The sequence below is a fragment of the Salarias fasciatus genome, chromosome 12, assembly GCF_902148845.1.
Source record: "Salarias fasciatus chromosome 12, fSalaFa1.1, whole genome shotgun sequence".
NCBI classification, from domain to species: domain Eukaryota; kingdom Metazoa; phylum Chordata; class Actinopteri; order Blenniiformes; family Blenniidae; genus Salarias; species Salarias fasciatus.
The window spans coordinates 31022001-31049180 of record NC_043756.1 but is presented as its reverse complement, the minus strand read 5'-3'; the positions used below and the strand labels follow the sequence as shown (position 1 = coordinate 31049180).

The 27180-nt window shown below is 53.4% G+C and overlaps 2 protein-coding genes across 2 annotated transcripts in view; both read right to left on the bottom strand.

The window, feature by feature from the left end:
- Positions 1–494: 494 nt before the first annotated feature.
- On the bottom strand, positions 495–4221 carry ctsla (cathepsin La). The gene is made up of 8 exons (XM_030105529.1): positions 4108–4221; positions 2965–3095; positions 2747–2869; positions 2437–2589; positions 1680–1904; positions 1431–1599; positions 1223–1340; positions 495–941 (listed from the first exon to the last, which is right to left on the bottom strand). Exons 2-8 carry the CDS (start codon positions 3085–3087, stop codon positions 842–844), a joined length of 1011 nt encoding a protein of 336 aa, XP_029961389.1. The 5' UTR covers positions 3088–3095; positions 4108–4221; the 3' UTR covers positions 495–841.
- A 2510-nt stretch (positions 4222–6731) lies between these two features.
- The window catches only part of dapk1 (death-associated protein kinase 1), a 37013-nt gene continuing 16564 nt past the window's right edge, over positions 6732–27180 (bottom strand). Inside the window, exons 5-26 of the mRNA XM_030103918.1 lie at positions 26880–27009; positions 26625–26673; positions 23428–23454; positions 22876–23028; positions 21914–21959; positions 21701–21790; positions 21288–21380; positions 20485–20604; positions 19797–19895; positions 19385–19483; positions 16936–17034; positions 16627–16824; positions 16355–16552; positions 15832–15930; positions 15493–15567; positions 14805–15021; positions 11969–12154; positions 11701–11898; positions 11404–11542; positions 11091–11211; positions 10173–10361; positions 6732–10099 (exon numbers count right to left, since the gene is read on the bottom strand). Coding sequence (XP_029959778.1) covers positions 8768–10099; positions 10173–10361; positions 11091–11211; positions 11404–11542; positions 11701–11898; positions 11969–12154; positions 14805–15021; positions 15493–15567; positions 15832–15930; positions 16355–16552; positions 16627–16824; positions 16936–17034; positions 19385–19483; positions 19797–19895; positions 20485–20604; positions 21288–21380; positions 21701–21790; positions 21914–21959; positions 22876–23028; positions 23428–23454; positions 26625–26673; positions 26880–27009 — 3957 coding nt within the window. The 3' untranslated portion in view covers positions 6732–8767. The remainder of the gene's footprint in view (positions 10100–10172; positions 10362–11090; positions 11212–11403; positions 11543–11700; positions 11899–11968; positions 12155–14804; positions 15022–15492; positions 15568–15831; positions 15931–16354; positions 16553–16626; positions 16825–16935; positions 17035–19384; positions 19484–19796; positions 19896–20484; positions 20605–21287; positions 21381–21700; positions 21791–21913; positions 21960–22875; positions 23029–23427; positions 23455–26624; positions 26674–26879; positions 27010–27180) is intronic.

Here is a 27180-nt window from a genome sequence, read left to right as displayed (position 1 = left end):
CTGGTTTTGACAGCTGATCAGACTATTGATGATTGATATAATGAAATGATGCAGAACAGCCATGAGACTGACAATCAGCCGATCACTTTAGATCAACAATATCTATTCACCTGGAAACTGAGCTGAATCCAGTCTGACTGTGTTTAATCATGAGTGAAGACGTTCTGAGACTCTGAGATGTTTCCGATCTGATGAAACGAAGAGAAACGCCGTTCTGCAGTGAGCCGGTTTGTCCGTTGTTTTGAGAAATGAGCCGAACTAATGAAGAAATATGCAACCGCACAACTTCCATAGTAGTTAGAGATTGGTTGCATTCAAATTAATTGCCTAAATCACTGTCTTCCTTTCAAAATAAAATGCCATGTAGACCAACATGTTTTCATTTGTAATATTTTTTTTCATTCACCGTTTCGTTCAAACCGTCTGGAGCTCAGTTTTGACAGATTTGATCTTTTAAAGTGTTTTTATTTAAAAAGAAAAGTGCTGGAGCGGAGTAGTGTTTGACGACTTTAATTGATCACAGTTAAAAGTAGAAAACAATCATTTACAATGACTGAAGCAAGTGTCAGCATATCAAGTAGCATACACATATTTACAAAGAATAAAACACTACCGGAAATCTGAAAAACAAAAACAAACCGCCAAAATAAAATGACATCATTTCCCTAAACGAAAAAACAAAACAAAACAAAACAACACGAGTGTTTTGAGGCGGCGGCGGCAGAATCTCCTGCCGCTCCGGCTCCGGCTGAGGTCTCGCAGTAAAAACACTAGAAAACAAAGGCGCCGCGCAGCGGCGGCGTCACACCAGGGGGTAGCTGGTCGCCGTGGCGACGGGGCATCACACCAGGGGGTAGCTGGCTGCCGTGGCGATGCCACAGTGGTTCTTCCGGTCTTTGGCCATGTAGATGTAGCCTTTGTCTCCCCACTTCTCACTCCAGCTGGAAACACACAAGACCCACAGTCAGACTGAGGCCGGACTCAACACACCACCTGGTGGTGCCGGGCGGTACTGCAGGAACTGGACGGTACATCTGGACCTCGACGGTACTAACAGACCCAGACAGTACTGTTGGATGGTACTGCTGGAACCAGACCGTACAGTCAGACAGTACATCTGCACCTGGACGGTACTGCCGGAACCAGACGGTACTGTCAGACGGTACATGTGGACCCGGACGGTACTTCCTGACTGTTGTGCCAGAGTGTAAAGGCTGCCGACCTGTTCTTGACGATCCAGTACTTCTTGCCGTCCACGTCCTCCCCCTGGAAGCCGTATCCCACCACCAGCACGCCGTGGTCCAGCTCCTCGCTGCTGCACTCCTTCTCGTAGTAGATTCCTGGAACGCCGTTGGAGACGTGGAGGTGAGCTGAGTGAGACGCTCCGGCCCCAGCCCGGTTCCCCCCCACCGGACCGGACCGGCACTCACCTGACTGGTAGAACTGGAAGGACTCGTGTCCGGCATCGATGGCGACCGACACGGGGCCCACGGCGGCCACGGCCTTCATCAGGGCGCGCTCCTTGCCGCTGGGGATGTCCACGAAGCCCGTGTCGTTGGCGGCGTTGTAGTTAGGGTCGTAGTGGCACGGCTGGTCGTCCTGGAACGGCAGAGAACCGGAGACGTCAGACCCGAGTCCCGAGTCCCACGAGGAGGTGGCGCCGGGCCGCGGACACGTACCGTCCCCAGGTAGGGGTAAGAGTCCTCGGAGTCCAGGCCCTGGTTGTCCTGGACGTACTGGAAGGCCTGGTCCATCAGGCCGCCGTTGCAGCCCTCGTTGCCCTCGGGCCGGGAGCAGTCCACCAGGTTCTGCTCGCTCAGGGACACCAGCTTGCCCAACTTCCTGAAGTGCTGACCCTCCAGGGCGCCGGTGGTGCTGAAGGCCCAGCAGGAGCCGCACTGACCCTGAACGCAGCAGAGGATTGTGGGTCAGGTTGAGGGTGAGGCAGGATGTTTGTTTGCACCGTGTGTGTGTGTGGGGGTGGGGGGGGTAAATCAAATAAAACTAGATGAAATGTTCATTCAGGTGTGATGTTTGGTGAAAGGCTCACTCTGGAGACCCACACGAGGCTCTGGAGCCACAGGTTGAACACCACTGTATGTTATCTGCAGTGTGGGCTTTGTGTTGGACTCTGACCTGATTTACAGAGAGCCGGTCTGACCGGTTTCAGCTTACAGCGTTAATGTACAGACGGAGGGAGGGGTGGAGGGTGGAGGGGGGGGGGGGGGTGTTAGACACAGATAATAAAAACAAGCCAGCAGCAGCCATCTTATCTGCTCTCTGAGCGCCTCGGCGTGACGCAGCGCTTTCTGTCAACACGTTTCCTGAACGTCTGCAGAAACACGCCCGGGACCGGGGGAGTTGGACGGGGGGGCACACAGCGGGAACGGGGCCGGGTGGTGGGGACGGGGACGGGGACGGGGACGGGGCCGCTACCTGGTCTTTGACGGGGGTGACGTAGCCGCGGTCCCTCCAGTCCACGGCGCTGGGGGCCTCCAGGTAGTTGGGCTCCAGGAACAGGGAGCCCCTGGACTTCCTGTCCGCCTTGCGCCTGTAGCCGTTCATGATCTGCCGGAACTCCTCGTGGGTCTGCCAGGACGACCGGGACAAAGGTCAGAGGTCACGAGATTCAAAGCCAAAAAAAACTGGAACAAAGAAACGGAGCTACGCTTCCAGCAGCGCCTCCGAGCATCTGGCTCTCTGCGCCCCCTGCTGGTGAGGGGTGGGATCAGCAGCCCGTCCTCACCATGTCTCCGAAGTGGTTCATGCCCAGGCGGTACGAGTGTTTCCCCATGGAGTGCTCCAGGTTGTGCAGCTCGATCTTCCTCAGGTTCTTCTCCCAGACCATCCTCCTCCAGCCCTCGTCCTTCTGCAGACACACGGGTCGGATCGGCCAATCAGACGCGAGCGCGAGGGCGCTGTCGGAACGCCGGAGGCCGGGCGGCGGCGGCGGCGGCGGCTCACCTGGTGGTAGCTCCGGCTGTGCCAGGACTTCCACAGCTCCCAGTGATCGTCCAGCTGGGGGTCCAGGCTGGGGGCAGCGAGCGCGGCGCTCAGGGAGACCAGCAATACCACCGGCAGCAGCATGGCGGACACTGCAACAACCACAGGGGGGGGGTCAGGACCCACATAACACACACACACACACACACACACACACACCGCAGAACTCAGACATTCGTTTACATTCAGGATGTTTAACCTGTTCTTGATTTTATCAGTTTTAAACTTTATGCTAAACCACCAGAAGCTGCTTCAGATGTTTCTAAACTCCTGGCTCCGGGACTACAGGGGGGCCGGCTGGTCTCCAGACACCACAGCGCCCCCTCCAGGGCAGGATGGAGGATCTGAGCTGTAAACTTGGATGATTTGAGGGTGAAACCTGTTTGCTGCAGACTGGAGGACAGTTTGTTCCTGAATGATTCTCTGAACAGTCCAGAACCTCCAGATCCCCCCAAACACCCCGGACCTGCTCCAGAACACGGAGACCGGGGACCGGAGGGTGCCGGTTGGAAAAAGGAGACTCGTCCTGATCAATAAATCCCCCCCCCCCCACCCCTTCTTGTTGTTGCTGCACAGTCACGGGATCCGCTGCCTCGGCACGGAGCCAACAGCCGGCCGACACCGACACCGCCGCCCGGGCCCGGAAAACCGGGAAAACCGACCGGGGCGGCGGCTGGTAATAGCGGGTTTTCATCCGGCTACAGCTCGGAACACAGAACCGGGACAGCGGCTGTGGAGGCCGGGTTTGATCCAGCTGCCGCCCGGAGCCACCGTTATGTACCGGATCCGTGAGAGGAGCGCCGGGGAGCAAACAAAGGCTCCCGGAGGACACGACCGCAGCCGAACGAAGCCCGACCGCTCAAAATATCCCATTACTAACACTGACAGTCAAAGATACCGAATAAATAATAATATTTTGAGTTTTGGCTGAATTGTAGAATTCCAATATGGACTCTGGAGTTTTGTTTACCCCAGGATAAGAAAAAAATCCAGGGAACACAAAGAATAGAAAGATTTTCTTCTTTTTTAAAAAATAACTACCATTGGAAATCAGACGTTGACGTTATATATTAAACAAGATATCAATAAAAAGAGTGAACTTACAGTAGATCACGTCCCTTTGATGATGAAGAGGCAGAAAAAGTGGATCTCCAGCGAGACACACTAACTTTATAAAGGCCTGAGCGGCGGCCGAGTCCCCGCCCACCGCGCTCTCTCATTGGTCCGCTGCTCCTCTGGTCCCGCCCCCACGCCGCATGGCGTCACCGCAGAGCACGTGATTTCTCCTCTGGAATGGTGTTGAAATCAATGGAGTGTTTTCCAGGATTCAAAACCGGCTCGAAACAGCTAAAAACCCTTCAAAACGGCTAAAACACAAGTTAAATCTGTCTGAAACAGCTCAGAAACCAGCTAAAACTGTTTCAACTGCAAACTGCAAATCTGCAACAACTGTCCAAACATTGTTCAAAAGAAGTTAAAAAGTACTCCTCAAAATCTGTTAGAAACAGCAAAAAAAAAAAAACAAAACAAAAGAAAAAAACAAGTCAAAATCGACTCGAAGCAGCTTGAATCTGTTTGAAATAGCTGAAACAGTTTTGTTTCTTAAACAGTTATAAAACTGCGGCAACTGTTCAAAAACCGTTCAAAACAAGTTAAAGAACTGTTTGAAAAGCATTCATTAACTAAACTCTTAGACAGTTCTTCAAAACAAGCTTAAGAACGGTTTGACAACTGTTCCCAGCCCATTAGGTAACCGAACTATTCAGAAAACTTCTTGAAACCTGTTTAAATTGTTCTAAAACTGAGCATACCTGCAGAGATCTGTAGTATTTGGATTATTCCACGTGATTGTTGAGTTTTTCTGTTAATGGAATAGTTACAGGAAAAATCAGACTTTCAGGAAAGTGAGATCTCATAATATGACTGTTGCTCAGGTGTTTGGGGTCGTGACTGTTGTTTGGGTGCTCAGGGCCTGTGAGTGTTCGGGTGTTTGGGGTCTGTCCCGCCTCGGTCCATCAGTAACAGGGTTCATACGGTGACAGAACAGGCGTTCTTGTTGTCTTCTGAGTGTAGCTCGGTGGACTGGAAGCAGATTTAGCCTCAGGCTACCTGCAGTCTGGACTAGTTTCCTCATGTAATCTGTTCATTACTGAAGTTACACAACGACACACTCAGCAGGTCGAGGTGTTTGTGTTTTCCTGTTGAAAAGGAAAACAGAACAGGCCTGATGGAACCCTATTGGAACCCTGATTAAACTCACTCAGTTTGAGTCTGTTGACCTGACACTGGAAGGCAGGCCGTCATGGTGGAGTCCTGGTTTGGTTCTCGGCTGATTTCCTGACACCGATATTGAAGCGATTGTTATTGTTTGCTGTCTATTGATCTGAGCCAGGTTCTCTGTGAGACGTTCTAAACTCTTTATCTCTGCAGCTCCACGTATCGCTCAGTCAGCGTTCAGGAGTAATCAGGGTCAGCGCTCATGTGATTGATAAGACAGGAACTCCGGCTTGTTTGTTTTTGAGCTCGACACTGAAACGGGGTGATTCTGGGAGACCAGATCCAGTCCGGCAGAGGGAGGAACCGGTGCGGTGAGCTGGAGCTCAGAACAATCCGCCATCGAACCGGTGTCCCTTTCAGCGCGTCAGCTGCTCAGTTCTGGGTAAAAAAGCCGAGGAGTCGCTTCTTAAATGTGCCACGTTCGCAAAAACCAAAGCGAGCAGGACGCCGGCCGAAGTCCAAGCTGAGAGTCCGGCCTGTTCTCACCAAACACACAATCAGCGGAGCAACAGCGCCAACAGGACCGGACTCGTCCCAGTCCGGGGGGAGCACAGCGGCGCCGCTCGCCTCGGTCGAACCTGCCTCAGTGTCAAATGGACAATAAAAGACGCTTCTGGCAAACTTTATGAATCGTATGAAACAAATCAAGAACTTTCAGGTTGAACGTTCAGCTGACACTCTGCAGAAGTCCTGAGTCACCAGCATCTGGCGGCATGACGCCGTCACGAGCAGGAAGCGTGACGAGGCAGGAAGCGCCGGCTCAGCTGAGCTCAGCGCGGCGCGGCCTCGTCAGCGTCACGCCGCGGCGGCGGCACGTGGTCCGAAACACTGAGCTCTGCAAAAAAAAAAAAAACAGCTTTCCTCTGGGAAACAGCTGGGCGGAAGACGGTTCTGCTGAAGGCTCCAGTGAGGAACCAGCCGGGGAACCGTTCTACGCTTCTCTACCGCCGCTGCGTTTGGGGGTCCGTCTCCACGGCAACGGAGTCGCTGAAGACTCCCCCTCTGTGTAAACAGGAAACCTAGGGCTGTCGGTTTTAATCGCATTAATCAACGGAGGACAGTCAACGATGAACCTTTTTAAAACTGCGATTAATTGCATCATTTGTGAAGCTGTAACCCTTAAAGAACGTCGTCCTCGGAACTCAAAACAGGAAAATGACTTTCAGCATCAATTTCTTTTCTTTGAGCCGATCGTGATTAATCACAATAATAAAAAAAAAAAAATCGTAACGGCAGTGGTGGAGCGGTGCGGTGGATCAATGGATCAGTGGTGTGGCAGTGCAGTGGATCAGTAGATCAGTAGTGTGGTGCAGTGGATCAGCGGAGCGGTGGATCAATGGAGCGGTGCGGAGGAGCAGTATTGTGGTGGAGTATTGTGGTGGAGCAGTGGATCAGCGGTGCGATGGATCAGTGGATCAGCCTCCTTCCAATGAGCCACAGAGACTCTCTGGTATGAAGTAAAGAATTTATTATAAAACGTTTCACACTATAAAGTGTCGGATGTACCAAGAACATGCTGAGAGAACCGAACTTAAATAGCAACAGAGAGACTTTGTGCAAGGCGGCGGTGTGAGCGGAGTCGAACCGGGGACCCCAGACTCCTCCATTCAGCTCCGAGCGCCGTCAAGAGAAAGAAAACCGATCAGAAGAAGAATCATAAAGCCCATTTCAGTTTCAAAAAGAGAAACAGGTTCCACAACTGTACAGGGAGAGAGCCCGGAGAGAACCCGGAGAGAACCCAGAGAGAACCCGGAGAGAACCCAGAGAGAACCCAGAGAGAACCCGGAGAGAACCCAGAGAGAACCCAGAGAGAACCCAGAGAGAACCCTAGAACCGACGGAACAGAGGGGCGGAGGAGGGGTTCAGGCACACGACACAGCAAGGTTCTCATGGTAGAACCAGGAGGTCCTTTCAAGGTTCTCATGACAGAACGGGGATGTTCTGTTAGTGGTACATTCATTCTGCCTCAGCGCGTCGGAGCGGCGCCGCCTGTCGGATCCGGATAACGTTCTCCTGACGTTCCGTCAGCTCCAGTATTGCACATCAGGACGGGTTCTGTCTCCACGGTTAGCAGGCGAACGTCACGTTCCTGACGTGCTTCAGTTAAAGCTCGGGACAGAACCGGCCTCAAGGTTCCACCTGGTGGCAGAACCTGGTATTTCAGCTGCTCTTTCATTAGCTTGCTAATGCTAGCGGAGAACTAGGAAAAAAGTCAGACCGCTGAGCGGGTTCCTCGGTCTGTTTGGATCTGAACGGAATGTTCCACGCTGCTTCAGCAGAACGATGGAGAACACCTGGCTGGAGAATATTTACATCACATTGGCGAGTTGGAGACGGAACGGGGAACCGGAGGAAGAGGAACCGACGGGAACACTGAAGGGAGTGAAATACTGCAGAAGGCCTTCGCATCCGGAGAACGGCGGTTCTTCAGCTCCACCGTGAGGCAGGCGGCGTCACGGCGCCGCGGCGGGAGAAACGACCTCATGACCTGGAACCATCCCTCAGTCCAGACCAGCTCAGCTTTCAGGTTCTTACAGGACCCACAGGTTCAGACGCTTCAGGCTTTAGATCCGCCTGGTTCTGATCAGCGGAACGTTCGTGTTGTTTTCATCACAGCCACTAGAGGGCGACGGTCCACCAAGACAATTCAACACATCCATGATTGACAGGAATCAAAATCAAAGTTCCTCCAGAAACAACAGTAAAATCAACCTTCCTGTTTTGGTCAGTGTGGTTCTTTGGTTGCTACGGTAACGAAACACTCGGTCACCTTCAGGTCCAACTGATTTAACTACAGGTAAAAAAAACAGAGTTAAAAAAAAAAAATGCTTCAGAATCATGAGACTGAGAATCTGACCTTCTCTGTTTGGACCCTTCAAGTGAACTGAAACAATCAGGAAACTGTGGAACCTGTAAAAACAGAGAACCGTTAAAAAACGAGACGTTCCTCTGATGGATGGAGGAAGAGACGGACGGACGGTTTTCCCTTTGAGCTGCGGCAGAAATTCACTTCCTAACATCTTGAAATGAGGGTTGCTGCTTCGCGGTTCTTGTTCTCAGCGGGCCTCGATGGGCGAAGTGTCAACAAGGCCCGGTTCTCGGGCCGCCCCGGAGAACTCCAGAACTCCAGCAGGCCCGGTTCTCCGGCGGTTCTGCTTGTGCTCTTCAGGGAGGCAGAAGCCGTGAAGGCACCATCAAACAAATGCTGTGAATTATTTAAACGCTGAGCAGAACGGCCGGCGTGGCGTCCGGGGGGACGGGCGGCGGTGAGGGGTGACCGACGAGTCCGGACTTGTCCGAGCGTTCACTCTGTGAGCAGGATGGAGGGGTTTGCAGACGCGGCACGACGGGGCAGAAGGGCGGACTTCCTCTTTGGAGCTCACTTCCTTCACAACATTCACGGGAGCGGAGCAGCGAGGGGCGGAGCGGCGGGGGGGGGGGGGGGCGGCGGCAGAGCGGCGGGGGGTGGAGAGGCTGACTCCACCCGTCAGCGGGACACCACGGAGCTGATGGAGTTGTAGGACGTGCCGCCATTGCAGGCGGGCGGATACCCGGGGGCGGCGGCGCCGCCCAGCGCCTCCAGGTTGACCCTGAACACCGGCGTGACCCTGAGCAGGAAGTCGGCGGCGTCCCGGCGGCCCAGCTCCCTCAGCTTGGCCATCAGGACCCCGACGGTGCTGTCGGGCCGGGCGCTCCACTCCCGCAGCAGCGCCGCCGTCGGGCTGGGCTGCCGCAGCGCCGCCGCCTCAGGGTCCGGGTCCGGGTCCCGGTCCGGGTCCGCCTCGCCGGGCGTCCCGTTCGGGGTCCCGTTGCTGTGTTTGGCCACCAGCTCGCTGAGGCCCAGGTTCATGGCCAGCAGGCACCAGTCCTTGCCCAGGGCGTCCGGCGGGTCCAGCATGCGGCTCAGCTTGCGGCGGGCCAGCAGGGGCACGTCGGCGATGTGCACGTCGGGCGCCAGCGCCCCCCGCTGGTACACCTCGGCGCAGCCGAAGGCCAGGATGCAGCTGAAGCTCTCGCGGTAGCCGGCCATGGTGTTGGCCAGCGACGTCTCGCGCTGCGCCAGCGCCCGCAGGAAGTCCTTGGGCTGGTAGACCATGACGGGGGCGTGGCGCTCCCGCAGCTGCCGGGGGCTCAGGTAGTACCGCGCCGTCAGCTGGCCCGGCAGCGTGGAGGCCAGCAGGTTCTCCGTCACGCTGCACACGGCGTCCAGCAGGGCGTAGCACCGGGCCCGCTCCGACTCGCGCCCGCGCACCTGGATCTCCACGCCCTGGCCGTGGTTGACCAGCAGCACCAGGGCCTCCGCCCCCGCCCGGCTCACCCGGGCCCCGTTGGTCCACAGGTGGACGTCCCCGTCCGGGTCCTCGCCTCCGCCGCCACCGCCGTCGTCCTCTGGCTTCTGCTGGCGGCTCCAGCGGCACAGGTTGACCTGCAGCTTGTGGAACAGGCCGCAGGGGAAGGCGGTCAGGTGCTCGGCCGGCACCAGCCGCACGCCGCCGTACAGCAGCGCCGCCTCCTCCTCCTCCTCCTCCTCCGTCCAGGAGCGCCGCAGGCCGCCCGTCTTGATGAGCGCCGGCACGTCCACCATGGAGGGGTCGGCGGCGTCGCGGGCGCACACGTCCATGGCGTCTAGCACCTGCAGCAGCTCGTCCACGTCGCAGTCGGGGGCCAGGGCTTGCACCTCGTCCAGCCGGTAGCGGCCGCGGTAGTGGTGGATGGCGGTGGGCGTGTCGGCGGACAGCAGCCGGCCCAGGATGGAGCAGAGCCAGCGCGGCTCCAGCAGCACCACGTCCCGCACCGTCTCGCTCTGCATCAGGTTGACCTGAGGAGGAGACGGAGCCGGGGTTACGGGGGGCGGGGCCTCCGGGCGGCGGGCACGGCGCCGCTGCGCTCACCTCGCCCATGCTGTGCAGCTGCAGGGCCAGCGAGCGCAGCTGCTCGCGGCTCGCCAGCGGGTTGATGTGCTCCTGCACGTCGCTCACGAACTGCTGCCACGACATCAGCTGGCCGGGCCCGCCCGCCTTCCTCCAGGCCGGCAGCGCCGCCAGCAGCCGCTCCGCCAGCGGCGTCATGGGAACGCACCGCTGCAGGGACAGCCGGAGCTCAGGTCAGTACAGTCAGACATCAGGTCAGAATACAGCCGGACATCAGGTCAGAGTACAGCCGGACATAAGGTCAGAGTACAGCTGGACATCAGGACAGAGTACAGTCAGACATCAGGTCAGAGTACAGCCGGACATCGGGTCAGAGTACAGTCAGACATCAGGTCAGAGTACAGTCAGACATCAGGTCAGAGTACAGTCAGACATCAGGTCAGAGTACAGTCAGACATCAGGTCAGAGTACAGCTGGACATCAGGACAGAGTACAGCCGGACATCGGGTCAGAGTACAGTCAGACATCGGGTCAGAGTACAGTCAGACATCAGGTCAGAGTACAGCCGGACATCGGGTCAGAGTACAGTCAGACATCAGGTCAGAGTACAGTCAGACATCAGGTCAGAGTACAGCCGGACATCGGGTCAGAGTACAGCCGGACATCGGGTCAGAGTACAGTCAGACATCGGGTCAGAGTACAGTCGGACATCGGGTCAGAGTACAGCCGGACATCGGGTCAGAGTACAGCCGGACATCGGGTCAGAGTACAGTCGGACATCGGGTCAGAGTACAGCTGGACATCGGGTCAGAGTACAGTCTGACATCAGGTCAGAGTACAGTCAGACATCGGGTCAGAGTACAGTCGGACATCGGGTCAGAGTACAGTCGGACATCGGGTCAGAGTACAGCCGGAGCGAGCAGGTGTGGAGGGACTCACGGACAGCATGGCGGAGCGCAGCTCCTGCAGGTGGCTCCTCAGCAGCTTCATGTCTCTGGAGTTGGAGGCGCCGGCGTCCAGAACGAACAGCTTGTCGCTGATCTGCAGGTCGCTCCCGAACCTGGACACAAGGGGACCCGGTCAAACCTGGGTCGCACAGTGGTGGACGCTCTGACGGTTCTGAGACAGATCTCTGGACATTCAGGTCTGTTCTGCCGTGACGGGAAAAACCAAGCCAGCGTGTGTGGGCGGAGCTTGGCGGCAGGGCTTGGGGGCGGAGCCCCCGCTGGGAGGGTCAGGGTTCGGTTCTCACCTGTTCCTGACCTCCTTGAGCAGCGCTCTCTCTCTGTCGTAGCAGAACTCCCCGGAGAACGCCCGGGGAACGCCGGCCAGGTCGGCATGCGTCGCCACCAGGACGACCACGAGCGGCTGCTGGAGGCGGCCGGCGAACGCTGCAGAGACACACACACGCACACACACACGCACACATCACAGGTGAACACTGACGCGAAGGGAAAGCTCTCAGTTCCCCAGAGAGACCAGCTGCTGGCACGGAGGTTCTCGGGGTCGTGGTTCTCGAGGTTGTGGTTCTCGGCGGTGCGGGTCTCACCGATGTGGTCCTGGGGCGGGGTCAGGGCCTTCAGCAGGTTGAGCCAGTAGCTGACGTGGCTCAGCTGGGTCTCGTACGGCTCCTCCAGGCTGAACAGGACCAGGTGGATCGCCGTCGGGTCGTTGGCCGCAAAGTAGTCGTAGGTGCAGTAGTAGACCGGGTTCCCCGAGAACTCCCAGACGCTGAAGTCCCCCACACCTGCACACAGCCAGGGAGGGTCAGGGGGGCCGGGGGGTCAGGGGGTTCTCTGGGTCCTGGCGGGTCTCACCGTGGATGCTGGCCTGCTGGATGTCGATGGCCTTGGTGGCCTGCTCGTCGGCTGCCGTCAGGCCGCCGTGGGCCGGAGAGAAGACCTCCAGGACCCCCTTGGTCAGGCTGGGCTCGAACATCATGCTGCGGCTGCGGACGCTGACGTTCTCACAGCCCGGGTACAGGTTGGAGATGCTGACCGACACTGAGGAGAACCGGGACGGAACCGGGACAGCGTCAGACACCAGGTACAGAAGACCGGATTCCACAACAAGCACCAGGAATCCACCGGATTCCACATCAAAGACCAGGAATCCACCGGATTCCACATCAAAGACCAGGAATCCACCGGATTCCACATCAAAGACCAGAAAACCACTGGATTCCACCAGGAAAGAAACGTGGCGGCAGAACCGAGTCTGACCGCAGAACCAAGGCCAGTTCCAAGAAACAGTTCAGCTGCAGAATCCTGAGGAATCCAGTAATCCTCTCCTCTAACGGTTCCTCAACTACATCTTCTTTGAAAGTTCTCCTGTCTGGTAGCTTGACCTCTGAGCTCTCCAGGACCCAGTTTGAACCAGCGAGTCTGAACCAGCAGGGGGCGCCATCGCTCCACAGACGGCCTCCAGGCAGGCTGCCAAACAGGCTGTGACCTTTGACCTCTGCTGCAGGACAACGAGCTGCGGCTCCAAACGTGTCTTTTTAAACATCCTGACAGAAATGTTACAGATCCCCACAGGAATAAAGTTAATAAAGCATCGATCCTTTACTGTAGCCCCGTTTTATCAGTCATCATCAAAACTACACAGGAGTGAAAAATACTCTAACAACTTAAGAGCTGCAGAAAATAATCTAATAAAACAGGTTAATTTTTTTAAACAAATAGAAAGAAAAAAGCTAAAATACCTAAAAAAAAAAAAATCAAAAAGCTAAAATAGCTTAAATTGTGAAAAATTAAGAGAGAAATGAAGCTAAAATGGCAAAAAAAAAATCAAAGCAAAATAAAAAAAAGAAGCTGCAAAAAGTTCAAGAAAAGAAGCTAAAAATAAATTGAAAATGTAAATAAAAAATACAAAGATGAAGCAGAAATGAATGGAAAAAGAGTGGAAATGCAAAACATAAAATGATAAAAATAATGTTTTTAATAAAAGGTCAAAAAGATAAAACCAGAATATTTTGGGCTCTCAGATGAAGTTTATAAATGTCTTATTGATGCAAGATAAGAAAAGTTTTTGTTAAAATGATCTCAACTGTCTTAAAATCAGTTTTCTCCTTTTTGAAATTTTACAGACAAATTTTATCCTGAGGAAAAGTTTCAAAGCTGATTGGTTTGATTTTAGATACAGGAGATCAATCGATCGATCAATCGATCCAGCAACGAACCAACTAATGAACCATTCAACCAACCAAACAACCAACCAACCAACCAACCAACCACCAACCAATCAAACATCCAACCAAACCACCAACCAACTAATAAACCAACCAACCAAAAAACCAACCAACCATCTAATCAACCAACCAACCAACCAACCAACAAACAAACCCACTAATCAACCAACCAATCAACCAACCACCCAACCACCCAACCAACCAACCAACCAACCACCCAACCACCCAACCAACCAAACCACCAACCAATCAACCATCCGACCAACCAACCAACTAATCAACCATCCAACCAACCAACCAAACCACCAACCAATCAACCATCCAACCAAACCACCAACCAACTAATAAACCAACCAACCAAACAACCATCCAACCAGCCAACCAACCATCTAATCAACCAACCAACCATCTTTTTTTTTTTAAAAAAAACCAACCAACCATCTAATCAACCAACCAACCAACCAACCCACTAATAAACCAATCAACCAACCAAACCAAAACCAATCAACCAACCAACCAACCAAACCACCAACCAATCAACCAACCAACCAAACCACCAACCAATCAACCAACCAACTAATCAACCATCCAACCAACCAAACAAACAACTAATCAACCATCAAACCAACCAACCAACCAACCAACCAACCAAACAACCAACCAAACCACCAATCAACCATCCAACCAACCAACCAACCAAACCACCAACCAATCAACCATCCAACCAACCAACCAACCAAACCACCAACTAAACAACCATCCAACCAACCAACCAACCAACCAAACCACCAACCAATCAACCAACCAAACAAAGCACCAACCATCCAACCAACCAACCAACCAACCAACCAATAAACCAACCAAACCACCAACCAATCAACCATCCAACCAACCAAACAACCAAACAAACAACCATCCAACCAAACAACCATCTAATCAACCATCCAACCAACCAACCAACAAACCCACTAATCAACCAACCAATCAACCAACCACCCAACCATCCAACCAACCAACCATCCAACCAACCAACCAAACCACCAACCAACCAAACATCCAACCAAACCACCAACCAATCCACCATCCAACCAGCCAACTAACCAAACATCCAACCAAACACCAACCAATCAACCAACCAACCAAACAACCAACTAATCAACCATCCAACCAACCAACCAATAAACCAACCAACTAACCATCTAATCAACCATCCAACTAACCAAACAACCAATCCAACCACCAACCAATCAAACATTCAACCAACCAATCAACCATCCAACCAACCAACCATCTAATCAACCATCTAACCAACCAAACAACCAACCAACCAATCATCCAACCAATAAATCAACCATTCAACCAATCAACCAACCAACCAACCAATCAACCATCCAGCCAGCGGTGTCAGTAACAGTTCTTCCTCCAGCTGCCTGGCTCCTAGGCTCCAGGGCAGAGTGTCGTACCGGCGGGCTTGGCACTGCTGGGGGAGTTGGGGTGTCGGGTGGCGCTGGAGAGCCGGGTCCTCCTCCTCCTGAAGAAGCTGCGCAGGATGCCGCACCTGAGCGACTCCAGCAGGGAGCTCTTCCCCGCCGCCGCCGGGCCCAGCAGCTTCAGCTTGATCCGCGGCTGGACGCCGGCCGCCGGCCGCAGCTGCTGCACGAAGCCGGCGCGGTGGTTCTCCTGGAGGAGACACGGGCACAGCGGCGCTGTCAGACACCCGGGGAACCGCAGGAACCGGCCAGAGGAACCGGCCAGAGGAACCGGCCAGAGGAACCGGCCAGAGGAACCATCAGATGGGAGCATTTCTACAGAGTGAACATCCGTTTGGAGAACATAGAAACGTCCCAGAACATCTAGAACCACTCCTGAATATCTAGAACCTCTAGCTCCTGCTGGTCGATCAGATGATCAGATCATTCAGAACCTGCAGAACCTCCAGGAAGAGTGGAAAGACTTGTTACCGATTCAACCGTTTCTGTAAAAATGGACGAAACCCGTCAAAAAAAAAGGCAAAAAAATGAAAAAAGAAGAAACATTCAACAGAAAACACACTTCTGAATAAACACTAACTGAACCAGGAACACACACTTCTGAACACACACTGACTGAACTGCAGTTAATCATGGACATATACTGGAGATGAACTTTGACCTTCTTGAGTTTTCCCAGCAGCGACACGATGTGCGGGTGCTCGCCGGACGCCAGGTCCTCGGCGCTCTTCCCGTCCTGACAGACAGAAAACACAGGCGGTGAGCCGGAGGCCGGAAACCAGCAGGTTCTCTGTGGTTCCAGGTCAGGATGGTCATGTGACGTCTCTGAAGAGTCACGGCCAGCCGGCAGTACCGTGTGTGACCAGCAGGCGTCTCTGTCTGACAGCAGAAAGCTGCTGCAGCACCAGTCTGCTCGCTGCAGCATGTGTGTGTATGTGTGTGTGAGTGCGCACACAGTGTGTGCAGCGCCCACTAGTGGCCCTGGAGGATCACTGCTCACATTGGTGACGGCGTCGATGTTGGCCCCCACCAGGCAGAGGTGCCGCACCACCTCCAGACCGCCGTTGGAGGCCGCCAGGTGGAGAGGCGTCCGGCCGGACTGAGGACAGAGACACATGGAGGACAGCAGGAGTCAAACAGCTGCCATCAACGTCCCGCCGGCTTCTCCTCAGGTTTGAACCAACAGACGGAGAAAAAGTTTAATACGAACGAACCGGCGTAATGTTTGAATCCTGAAACCTCAAAATCAAGAAACACAGACGTGGAAAAGACTGGCTACAAGCTACATGCTGGATGCTACATGCTACAAGCTACATGCTACCCGCTAAAAGCTACGTACTACATGCTACATGCTAGATGCCACATGCTACAAGCTACATGCTAAAGAGTCTCAGGTTCACACACCAGTGATGCTAGAAGCTACATGCTACATGCTACGTGCTACAAGCTACATGCTACAAGCTAGATGCTACATGCTAAAGAGCCTCAGGATCAGACAGATGCTACATGCTAACAGGACCCACCTTATTGGGGAGGTCCAGGTTGGCCTTGGCGCTGCAGATCGCCATGACGACGGGCAGGTTCCCGTCCTTGCAGGCGATGTGGAGAGGCGTGTTGCCGTGGCGATCCTGCCGGTCCAGGTGGCAGCGGTGCCGGAGGAGGCGGCGGACCACCTCCACCTGGCAGCGGCGGACGGCCAGGTGGAGCGCCGTGTGTCCGTCCTGGAGGAGCGGCGGGAGCCGTCAGTCGGGCGCCGGCGCCGGTTCGCCGTTGCGAACGGCCGGCGGACCCTCACCTTGTCGGCGGCCTCCAGCTCCGCCCGGTGCTCCACCAGACACTCCACGATGTCCACGAAGCCGCGGGCGGCGGCGGTGAGCAGCGCCGTCTCGCCCTCGCGGTTCTGGGCGTCCACGTTGCAGCCGGCCTGGCAGAGCGCCCGGGCCACCGGCGAGTAGCCGTGCCAGGCGGCGCAGTGCAGCGGCGTCTCCTGCTCCTGGAGGGACGGGGACGGACGCCACGGTCAGGGGTGTGCGTGTGTGTGTGCGTGTGTGCGTGTGTGCGTGTGCGTGTGCGTGTGCGTGTGCGTGTGCGTGTGCGTGCTCACCCTGTCCGACAGGTCGGGGTTGGCCCGGATGCTGAGCAGGTAGCTCACCACGTCCACGTTGCCATAGCGAGCCGCCACGTGCAGGGCCGTCTCTCCGGACTGCAGGGGACAGACCAGACCAGAGTCAGAGACCAGAGAGTCCTCAGGTCCAGAGGAGCCAGGAGACGGCGGGACAGCTGGAGACAGTCTGGAGGAAACTCTGCAGCTTCTGAGGAGTTCAGGATCCGAAGACTGAAGATTGGAGGGACGGAGACACTGAAGACTGGAGGGACGGAGACACTGAGTGTCCAGATCCAGCAAAGCAGCTGCTGCAGCTCAGAAAGCTTCATTTAAACATTTGTTGGAAGATTCGCTTGGAGGAGCAGCCTCCACCCAACCATCCATTTTCCAGCGCTTATCCAGGACCGGGTCTTGGGGCAGCAGTCTAAGCAGAGATGCCCAGACTTCCTGTCCCCAGACTTCCTGTCCCCAGACTCTTCCTCCAGCTCTTCTTGGAGGATCTCAAGGCGTTCCCAGGCCAGCCCAGAGACATAGTCTCTCCAGAGTGTCCTGGGTCTTCCCCGGGGTCTCGTCCAGGTGGGACATGCCCGGAACACCTCCCCAGAGAGGCGTCCAGGAGGTTCCATTCTAAAGAGGTGCTGAGCCTCCTCAGCTGGTTCCTCTCGATGTGGAGGAGTAGCGGCTCTACTCCCAGCTCCTCCCCCTGTCTCTAAGGGAGTCCAGCCCCCCTATGGAGGAAGATCATTTCGGCCGCTTGTATCCAGGATCTTGTCCTTTGTGAGGGTGGGAACGTAGATTGACCGGTAAATCAAGAGCTTCTCCTTTCGGCTCAGCTCCTTCTACACCACAACGGACCGATACGACTGATCACTGCAGCCGCTGCACCGATCCGCCTGTCAGTCTCTCCTCCATCCGCCCCCCACTGTGAACAAGACCCCAAGATACTGAAACTCCTCCACCTGGACCAGAGTCTCTCCACCGACCTGGAGAGGACAGACCACCTTCCTCTGGTCGAGGACCATGGCCTCGGATCTGGAGGTGCTGATCCTCATCCCTGTCACTTCACACTCAGCTGAGAACTGCCCCATTGCATGATGGTCCTGGTCCGATGGAGCCAACAGGACAACATCATCTGCAAAAAGCAAAGATGAGATCCTGTGGTCCCCAAATCGGACCCCCTCCAGCCCCTGGTCCCTGAACCGGACCCCCTCCGGCCCCTGGTCCCTGAACCGGACCCCCTCCGTCCCTGGCTGCACCTAGAAATTCTGTCCATAAAGATTCTGAACAGAACCGGAGACAAAGTTCAGCCCTGCTGGAGTCCAACATGCACCGGGAACAGGTCCGACTTACTGCCGGCAATGTGGACCAGACTCCTACTCCGGTCCTACAGAGACCAAACGGCCCTGAACAAGGGGCCCCGGACTCCGTATCCCCGAAGCCCCCCCACAAGACACCACGAGGGACGCCGTCGAACGCCTTCTCCAAATCCACAAAACACATGTGGACTGGTTGGGTGAACTCCCACGAACCCTTGAGCCCCTATGGAGGGTCTAGAGGTGGTCCAGGGTTTCAGGACCAGGACGAAAACCGCATTGTTCCTCCTGAATCCGAGGTTCGACTATCGGTCGGATCCTCCTCTCCAGAACCCGGGAACAGACTTTCTCAAGGAGGCTGAGGAGTGTGATCCCACTATAGTTGGAGCACCAGAGGCACCAGCCTCTGCTGATAAAGCATGAAGATCAGGCTGAAGTGCAAAAAGCTGGAATTCTGGGTAATTCCAGCAGGAGGCAATGACGCTGGTTTCAAAAAGAGCCCTGGTCTCATTAGAACCATTCAAAAATGCTGATTTTCAGAGTGTAAATAAAGAAATAAAGCTCCTGGTTCCAGACCTGGACCTGGTCTCTGTCTCCAGGTTCTAGAACCTGCTGCTTCACCACACTCTGAGTTTCACATCAGTCATCTGTTGGGCGATTTATGCAAAACTTTAAGTCACAGAATAAAACCAATCACAGCTCCTCCTCTGTCCACGTGATGCGGTCACGTGACAGGCTGGACCAATCACATTCCATCTGGTTTCAAATGTTCGATATGGAGACGGAGTCTTCAGAACGGGATTTCAAAACGCTGCGGGGACGTCAGGAAAGCTCCGCCCACTGTGTTTACTATCCATACCCAGCCAGCCTGATGAAACTTTAATGACAGCGGGGACGCACACACACACACACACACACACACACACACACACCCACACACACACCCCAGCAGTTTCTATAGCAACAGCGAATCAGCTGCTAAAAGCAGCGTTTCTCCTCCCAGGTGTGTGAAACAGAGTGACGCAGGGAGCGATTACTGCACTGTGTGTGTGTGTGTGTGTGTGTGTGTGTGTGTGTGTGTGTGTGTGTGTGTGTGTGTGTGTGTGTGTGTGTGTGTGTGTGTGTGTGTGTGTCACCTTATCTTGGACGTCCAGAGGACATCTCTTCTCGTGCAGGAACCTCAGGGTGTCCAGGTGTCCGTGTCTGGCGGCGTAGTAGACGGCGTTGGCGCCGCTCTGAAGGGTCAGAGAAGAAGAAGGGATTCGTTCCAGAGCTTCAGCAGGAAGGAGGGAAGGAAGGAGGGAAGGAGGGAAGGAGGGAAGGAGGGAGGGAGGGAGGGAGGGAGGGAAGGGGCGAGCAGCCGGCCGGCGCTGGAGCAGCAGCAGAACAGGGTCACGTCCACAAGGCCACGTTTCCAGACCAGGGCCGTGTGGACCTGAGCTGTGTGTGGGCGGAGTCTCTGAGGGGGCGGGGTGGGAAGAGGGGGCGGGGTCTCGGAGAGGTGGGGTGGGGGAGGAGGGGCGGGGTCTCTGAGGGGGCGGGGCCTACCTTGTCGTGGGCCTGGATCTCGGCTCCTTTCCTCATCAGCAGCTGGATGATCTGGACGTTTCCACAGCCGGCGGCGATCAGGAGGGGCGGAGTCCCGTGCTGGAACACAGAACCTGGCTGTGGTTATGTTGCTGCACCGACTGATGGATGAACGGATGAACTGATGGATGAACGGATGAACTGATAAGTTGTGAGACATTAATGCTCTGGAATTAAAATTGGAGGTAAAAGGGGAAAAGGAAAAGTTCAACAAAATGAAGACAATGACAGAGACGAAGGAGGGACGAAGACCTTCTGACGACTGTTTTAGTTTCTTACAGGGATGGATGACGGACAGATGGATGATGGATGGACGGATGGATGGATAAAGATGAATGAGTGATGATAAGATGAGTGGATTAAAGGAAGAGTGACAGCCGGTCCAGGAAGTTCTGTTGGTTTTGTCCATTCTGTCAGTTCAGTCAGTTCTTAGTGTTTTGTGGGTTCTCGAGGTCCCCCCCAGTCCCCCCGGTCCCCCCAGTCCCCCCGGTCCCCCCAGTCCCCCCGGTCCCCCAGTCCCCCCCGTCCCCCCCAGTCCCCCCAGTCCCCCCAGTCCCCCCTTCCCCCCAGTCCCCCCGGTCCCCCCTTCCCCCCAGTCCCCCCTGGTCCCCCCAGTCCCCCCCTGTCCCCCCGCCCCCCCCGTCCTCACCTTGTTGGGCTGGTTGACGTCGTAGCTGCTGAGCGAGCCCAGCAGGTGCTGCAGACCCGGGACGTTGTCGTCGTTGATGGCGTGAATGATGGCCTTCATCACGAAGGAGTCTTCCTCGTCCTGCAGGGAGGAACAGAGTGTCCAACATGAAGCCCGCGGACCCGGCCAGGGACGGACCGACTGTCTCAGAGGAAGCGTGTCACTTTGAGACGGTTCAGATCGAACCGGGTGGCATGATGGAGTCTTCCTGCTGATCCGGTCTGAAGGGAAAACATCTGGATTTTCCGAGTTCAGGACAGTAATTTTCCAAACCTTTGTTTATTTTTTTTATTTTAGCTTGAAAATTAAAAATACAGCAGGTGAAGTGATGAGATGAGATGATCTGGACTGGACTGGTTTCTTTAGTTTTGGTGCAGAAACACTGAATCCTCGTGTTCTGCTGACTCCACAGAACGGGAATTTACCACGGGGTCGGGGGTCAGGGGTCAGGGGTTGGGGGCTGCTCCTGTGAGTGGAGCACTTATCCCTATCCAGGATGTGCTGCAGTTCAGGGAGCGGACTCCAGGGGGAGCTGCTCGGCCAGCAGGAAGTGACCCAGGAGCTGCTCAAGACCGACAGGGTGAGGGGGTGACAGGGTGAGGGGGTGACGGAGTGAGGGGGTGAGGGAGTGAGGGGGTGACAGGGTGAGGGGGTGACGGAGTGAGGGAGTGAGGGGGTGACAGGGTGAGGGGGTGACGGAGTGAGGGGTGACAGGGTGACAGGGTGAGGGGGTGACGGAGTGAGGGGGTGGCGGCGGCTCTCACCAGCGTGTCGTCGCTGCGCGCCACACTGATGTTGCTCCTGGACAGGAAGGAGCGAGACAGACGGTTACAGAGCGAGATGAGCCGGACGGATTGCTGGAGAGAGAGAGAGAGAGAGAGAGAGAGAGAGAGAGAGAGAGAGACAGAGAGAGACAGAGAGAGAGAGAGAGAGACAGAGAGAGAGAGAGACAGAGAGAGAGAGGTTAACTTCATCATATCATCCAGTCCCGTTAGCGATGGAGTGATTTTCTGCTCTGTTTCTGTTTCTGTTCAACCCACTGACCTCTGACCTCTCAGTCACACAGAGCTGAACATCAGTAGGTCGACCACCAAGCAACACCTGGACCGAGCAACAGCCCAGTGTGTGTGTGTGTGTGTGTGTGTGTGTGTGTGTGTGTGTGTGTGTGAACACTCACCTTCCACTTCCTGCGAGCGGCGAACTTCTTGAACTTCTCCATGTTGACGGCCGACTCCTTCCTGCTCAGAGCCTGCTGGGTGTCTGTAGGCTGAGGGGACAGACGGACAGCTGGAGGTCTCCCTCTAGTCCCAAAGACCCCCAGACCCTCCAGACCCTCCAGACCCTCCAGAACCCCCAGAACCCCCAGAACCCCCAGACCCTCTGGTCCTACCTTGATCCAGGGGTGCTGCAGACTGTCCTGGATGGTCATCCTCTTTCTACACACACACACACACACACACACACACACAGGTTGTTTGTAAGAGAGCTTCAGTTGTTAAACCCTCCTCTGTCTGAGTGAGGCATAAAAAATTCATTTCCCTGACCTGCGGGGCGGGGCGGGGGGGGGGGGGGGGGGGGGGGGGGGTATAAATAAATAAAGCCTTTAATAACTCAGAGCCTGTGCATTTGCCCGGGCGTTCCGCCCTGCTCGCCGTCTTGCAGGCGCCTGGACCCGCTGGCGGTGGACGCCAAGGCGTCGTCCTCCCTGCTGGGTTTTTCTTCACGGCTCCCTCGGAGGTCACGAAGCTGCAGCAGCGGCTCAGCCGGACGCTCGCCTGCTCCAGTGTGTCAAACATGAGGCCCGTGGGCCAAAAGCGGCCCGCTTCGGCCAAAGCAGCGAGAGAACGAAACATTTTCAGAAACGTTTCGCCTTGAAAGATCAATAACTGGCATGAGCCTCAACGTGGAGCTGTCCAGGCGAATACCCACAATGCATCAGCTAGAGCAGAGGTCTTCTGGAGGCTTCGCTGGACCTTTACCAGAACCCTCATGTTGAGACTGTGATCAGTTTCAGGAGTGAATGTTTCTTTTAAATATCAACAGAATCCCCAAAGCTTGGGGACGATTTTGCAGCACAGCCCGCTTTGAGCTGTCCAGCAGGCGGCGTCTGAACACGCTGTAACGAGGGATTCATGATACATGGGAAAAAACAAATCACTGAGTTAAGCAGAGTTAAGCGTTTTCCAAAATAAAACTCAACAAAAATTTGAATGTATGCTTTCAAAATAAAAAATGTGACTCTTGGTAAATAATCCAGTCCCACGAAACAGCGGAGGGGAAACCCAGAGTCCCGACCTTCGACCTCGGACTAAGACTGAACCCTGAAGGTCAGGATGGAGAGGGGAAACCTACTTGGGGTCTTTGACCAGCAGCCTGGCGATGAAGTCCTTGGCGAGCGCGCTGGTGCCGCCGAAGAACTCCTGGTCGAAGCTGTAGTCCACGGCCGACACGTTGGCCAGAGTCTCCTGCTTGTTGTCGCCCAGGAAGGGCGAAGCGCCGCTCAGCCTGCGGGAGGACGGCCGACAGCGAGTGCTCAGAACCAACAGCACTTCCTGTTTCCTGTCTCTACCTCTGGACACATCAGACTGAGATCTAGAAAAAGAACCTTTCATTTCTAACTTTTTGAGTTTGTTTTCACTTGTTTGTCCGGCCGTATGAGTTAAATGAGCAGTGAACTCAGGTGTAATAGCGCAGCAGCACCACCAGGTGTCTCTGTCTGACCACAGAAAGCTCCGGAAAGCCTGCTGGGTGAATTAGAGCGACTCTAAACCAGGTTCCTCAGGATCTCAGTAAAACTCTCCGTGTCTCTCAGTTGGTTTCAGAAGGAGTGAGTGGCGACCTGAAGGCTTCCTCCACCCGATGCATGCTGGGAAATGAGCCGTGAGCCTGGACTGGGATACTTACAGGATGTAGGTGATCACACCGACGCTCCTGCAAACACAACAAACGCAGCGTCACAACGTTCCTCCGGCTTCAGCTGGAACTCATTTCAGCGTCGCACCATCCAGCAGACCCCGAGTCCAAAGTACTGGAGTTTAACTGGAGTTTATCTGGAGTTTAACTGGAGTTTAACTGGAGTTTAACTGGAGTTTAACTGGAGTTTATCTGGAGTTTATCTGGAGTTTAACTGTAGTTTAACTGGAGTTTATCTGTAGTTTAACTGGAGTTTATCTGGAGTTTATCTGGAGTTTAACTGGAGTTTAACTGGAGTTTATCTGGAGTTTAACTGGAGTTTATCTGGAGTTCAACTGGAGTTTATCTGTAGTTTAACTGGAGTTTATCTGGAGTTTAACTGGAGTTTATCTGGAGTTTATCTGGAGTTTAACTGGAGTTTATCTGGAGTTTAACTGGAGTTTAACTGGAGTTTAACTGGAGTTTAACTGGAGTTTATCTGGAGTTTATCTGTAGTTTAACTGGAGTTTATCTGGAGTTTAACTGGAGTTTATCTGGAGTTTAACTGGAGTTTAACTGGAGTTTATCTGTAGTTTAACTGGAGTTTATCTGGAGTTTATCTGGAGTTTAACTGGAGTTTAACTGGAGTTTATCTGGAGTTCAACTGGAGTTTATCTGTAGTTTAACTGGAGTTTATCTGGAGTTTAACTGGAGTTTATCTGGAGTTTATCTGGAGTTTAACTGGAGTTTATCTGGAGTTTAACTGGAGTTTATCTGTAGTTTAACTGGAGTTTATCTGGAGTTTAACTGGAGTTTATCTGGAGTTTATCTGGAGTTTAACTGGAGTTTATCTGGAGTTTAACTGGAGTTTAACTGGAGTTTAACTGGAGTTTATCTGGAGTTTAACTGGAGTTTATCTGGAGTTTATCTGGAGTTTAACTGGAGTTTATCTGGAGTTTAACTGGAGTTTAACTGGAGTTTAACTGGAGTTTATCTGGAGTTTATCTGTAGTTTAACTGGAGTTTATCTGGAGTTTAACTGGAGTTTATCTGGAGTTTAACTGGAGTTTAACTGGAGTTTATCTGGAGTTTAACTGGAGTTTAACTGGAGTTTATCTGGAGTTTAACTGGAGTTTATCTGGAGTTTATCTGGAGTTTAACTGTAGTTTAACTGGAGTTTATCTGTAGTTTATCTGGAGTTTATCTGGAGTTTATCTGGAGTTTAACTGGAGTTTATCTGGAGTTTAACTGGAGTTTATCTGGAGTTTAACTGGAGTTTATCTGGAGTTTATCTGGAGTTTAACTGGAGTTCATCTGGAGTTTAACTGGAGTTTATCTGGAGTTTAACTGGAGTTTATCTGGAGTTTATCTGGAGTTTAACTGGAGTTTATCTGGAGTTTAACTGGAGTTTAACTGGAGTTTAACTGGAGTTTATCTGGAGTTTATCTGTAGTTTAACTGGAGTTTATCTGGAGTTTAACTGGAGTTTATCTGGAGTTTAACTGGAGTTTAACTGGAGTTTATCTGGAGTTTAACTGGAGTTTAACTGGAGTTTATCTGGAGTTTAACTGGAGTTTATCTGGAGTTTATCTGGAGTTTAACTGTAGTTTAACTGGAGTTTATCTGTAGTTTAACTGGAGTTTATCTGGAGTTTATCTGGAGTTTAACTGGAGTTTATCTGGAGTTTATCTGGAGTTTAACTGGAGTTTATCTGGAGTTTATCTGGAGTTTATCTGGAGTTTATCTGGAGTTTAACTGGAGTTTATCTGGAGTTTATCTGTAGTTTATCTGGAGTTTAACTACAGTTCATCTGTGTTTTACAGTTTTTCTCCGTTGGTTTGGCTCATTTCTTGAAACTGAAATTACATTTTCAAAACAACATGGACAAATCTCCAAACTACCCTGTACCTGCTCACAACAGAACAGTGTTTCTCATTCATGTCATCACATTGGAAATGTCTTCGTACATGTCTCAATGTCTCAGAAAATCTTTGCAAATAATTAACCACAGTAAGGACAGATTTAGCACAATTCCCCAGTGAATAGGTCATGTTGATCTAAACTGACTGACTGATTCTCAGTCTGATGGTTGCTCTCTCCAAAACATATCGGCATGATTTCATTGTATCAGTCACCACCTGGAAAATCATCTGTTCAACTGTCAAAATAAGTCAAAAACACACTTCAGTACCAGGAATACCAGACATGGATGTGTTTACATGAAGGTGAGGAGGACAGTCAGGAGGAGGACCAGTGAAGAAGTGAGCTGTGAAACTCCAGCTTCATTTACAGCACTGTGGGCTACATCCAGTTTTCCTTTTTGTTTTTTTTTGTTTGTTTTTATTTTACAGTATATTGAACTCCGATGGATGGAAGTTACTCTGTGTGTGAAGAAAAATTCGGACAGTTTCCTTGGAGGTATGAGAGCGACGTGTGAATCAGAACCTGAAGGTTCTTCTTACTGTAAAATGCTTTTTGTCTTCATTTTCTTTTATACAATATTTTCTGTTAGCTAAAAAACCCAAAGAAGAAAATAAAAACTATCACAGGAACCACTGTGAATGAAGGACTGGGCCCAGGCAGAAAGGTAGATGAGGAATATTTCAGTGGTCCTCTGCCCTTGATGACAAAAAACCTAAACATTCTGACTGTCAGAGCTCACACGATGCCAAAAGGACAAAGCATTTTGAGGACCTTGACCATTGGTTTGAGAAAGAAATTTAGTTTTTCCACCTGAGTGAGCTGTTTTGGCCGAGATCTGATCTCTGACAGGTGAACCGTGGTTCTGCTGAACCGTCCAGGTGGTTTTTGACAGGAGAACCAAGAGAATTAAGAACATCTGGTCTGTTTTGAGAAATGAGCCGAAGCTGTTGAGAAGGATCTTTAAGTTTTGGAGGCTCTGACTGTTTATATGGGGAAGAAATGAAGCTTTGAAACATGAGTGAACAGTTTTGGGATGGAGATGAGCTTTGGGAAGTGAACTCTGGTGTTGAGCTGAACTGTAAGACCGTTTTGCCAAATGATCTTCGACTTTTGAAAATGTCATTTCAGTTTCAAGAAATGAGCCAAACCAATGGAGAAAAACTGTAACTGTAGTTTATCAGTAGTTTTGCGGCCGAGGGGAGACGGGGAGACGGGGACACGGGGACACGGGGACACGGGGACACGGGGACACGGGGGCTGCTGGTTCTCTGCTGGTTCTCTGACTCACCACATGTCGGCCTCCAGACCCAGAGGCTCGTAGTTCACCACTTCAGGAGCTGCAGGAGGAGCAGAACGTCAGGTCAGCACACACACACACACACACACACACACACACACTCACACACACACACACTCACACACACACACACTCACACACACACACACACACACACACACACACACACACTCACACACACACACACTCACACACACACTCACACACACACACACTCACACACACTTCTGAATTCGGGACACTGACCGACAAACTCCGGCGTTCCGAAGATGTTCTTGAAGTCGTTGCCGAAGTCGATCTTGTGGGCGAGGCCGAAGTCGATGAGCTTGATCCGGGGGTGCGGCACCGAGCGGCTCAGCAGCATGATGTTCTCCGGCTGGGGAACACAGAACCGCAGGGCCGGGTCAGAGGGGGGGCCGGGTGTCAGAAAGCCGTCCTGCCTGCGGACCGCCGCCGCCGCCGCCGCCACCGCCGCCACCGTGCCGTCGATCCGACGGCGGGAAACACTCCGTCTGAGGAAGACTCCAGCAGCGCCTTCGCTCCACCC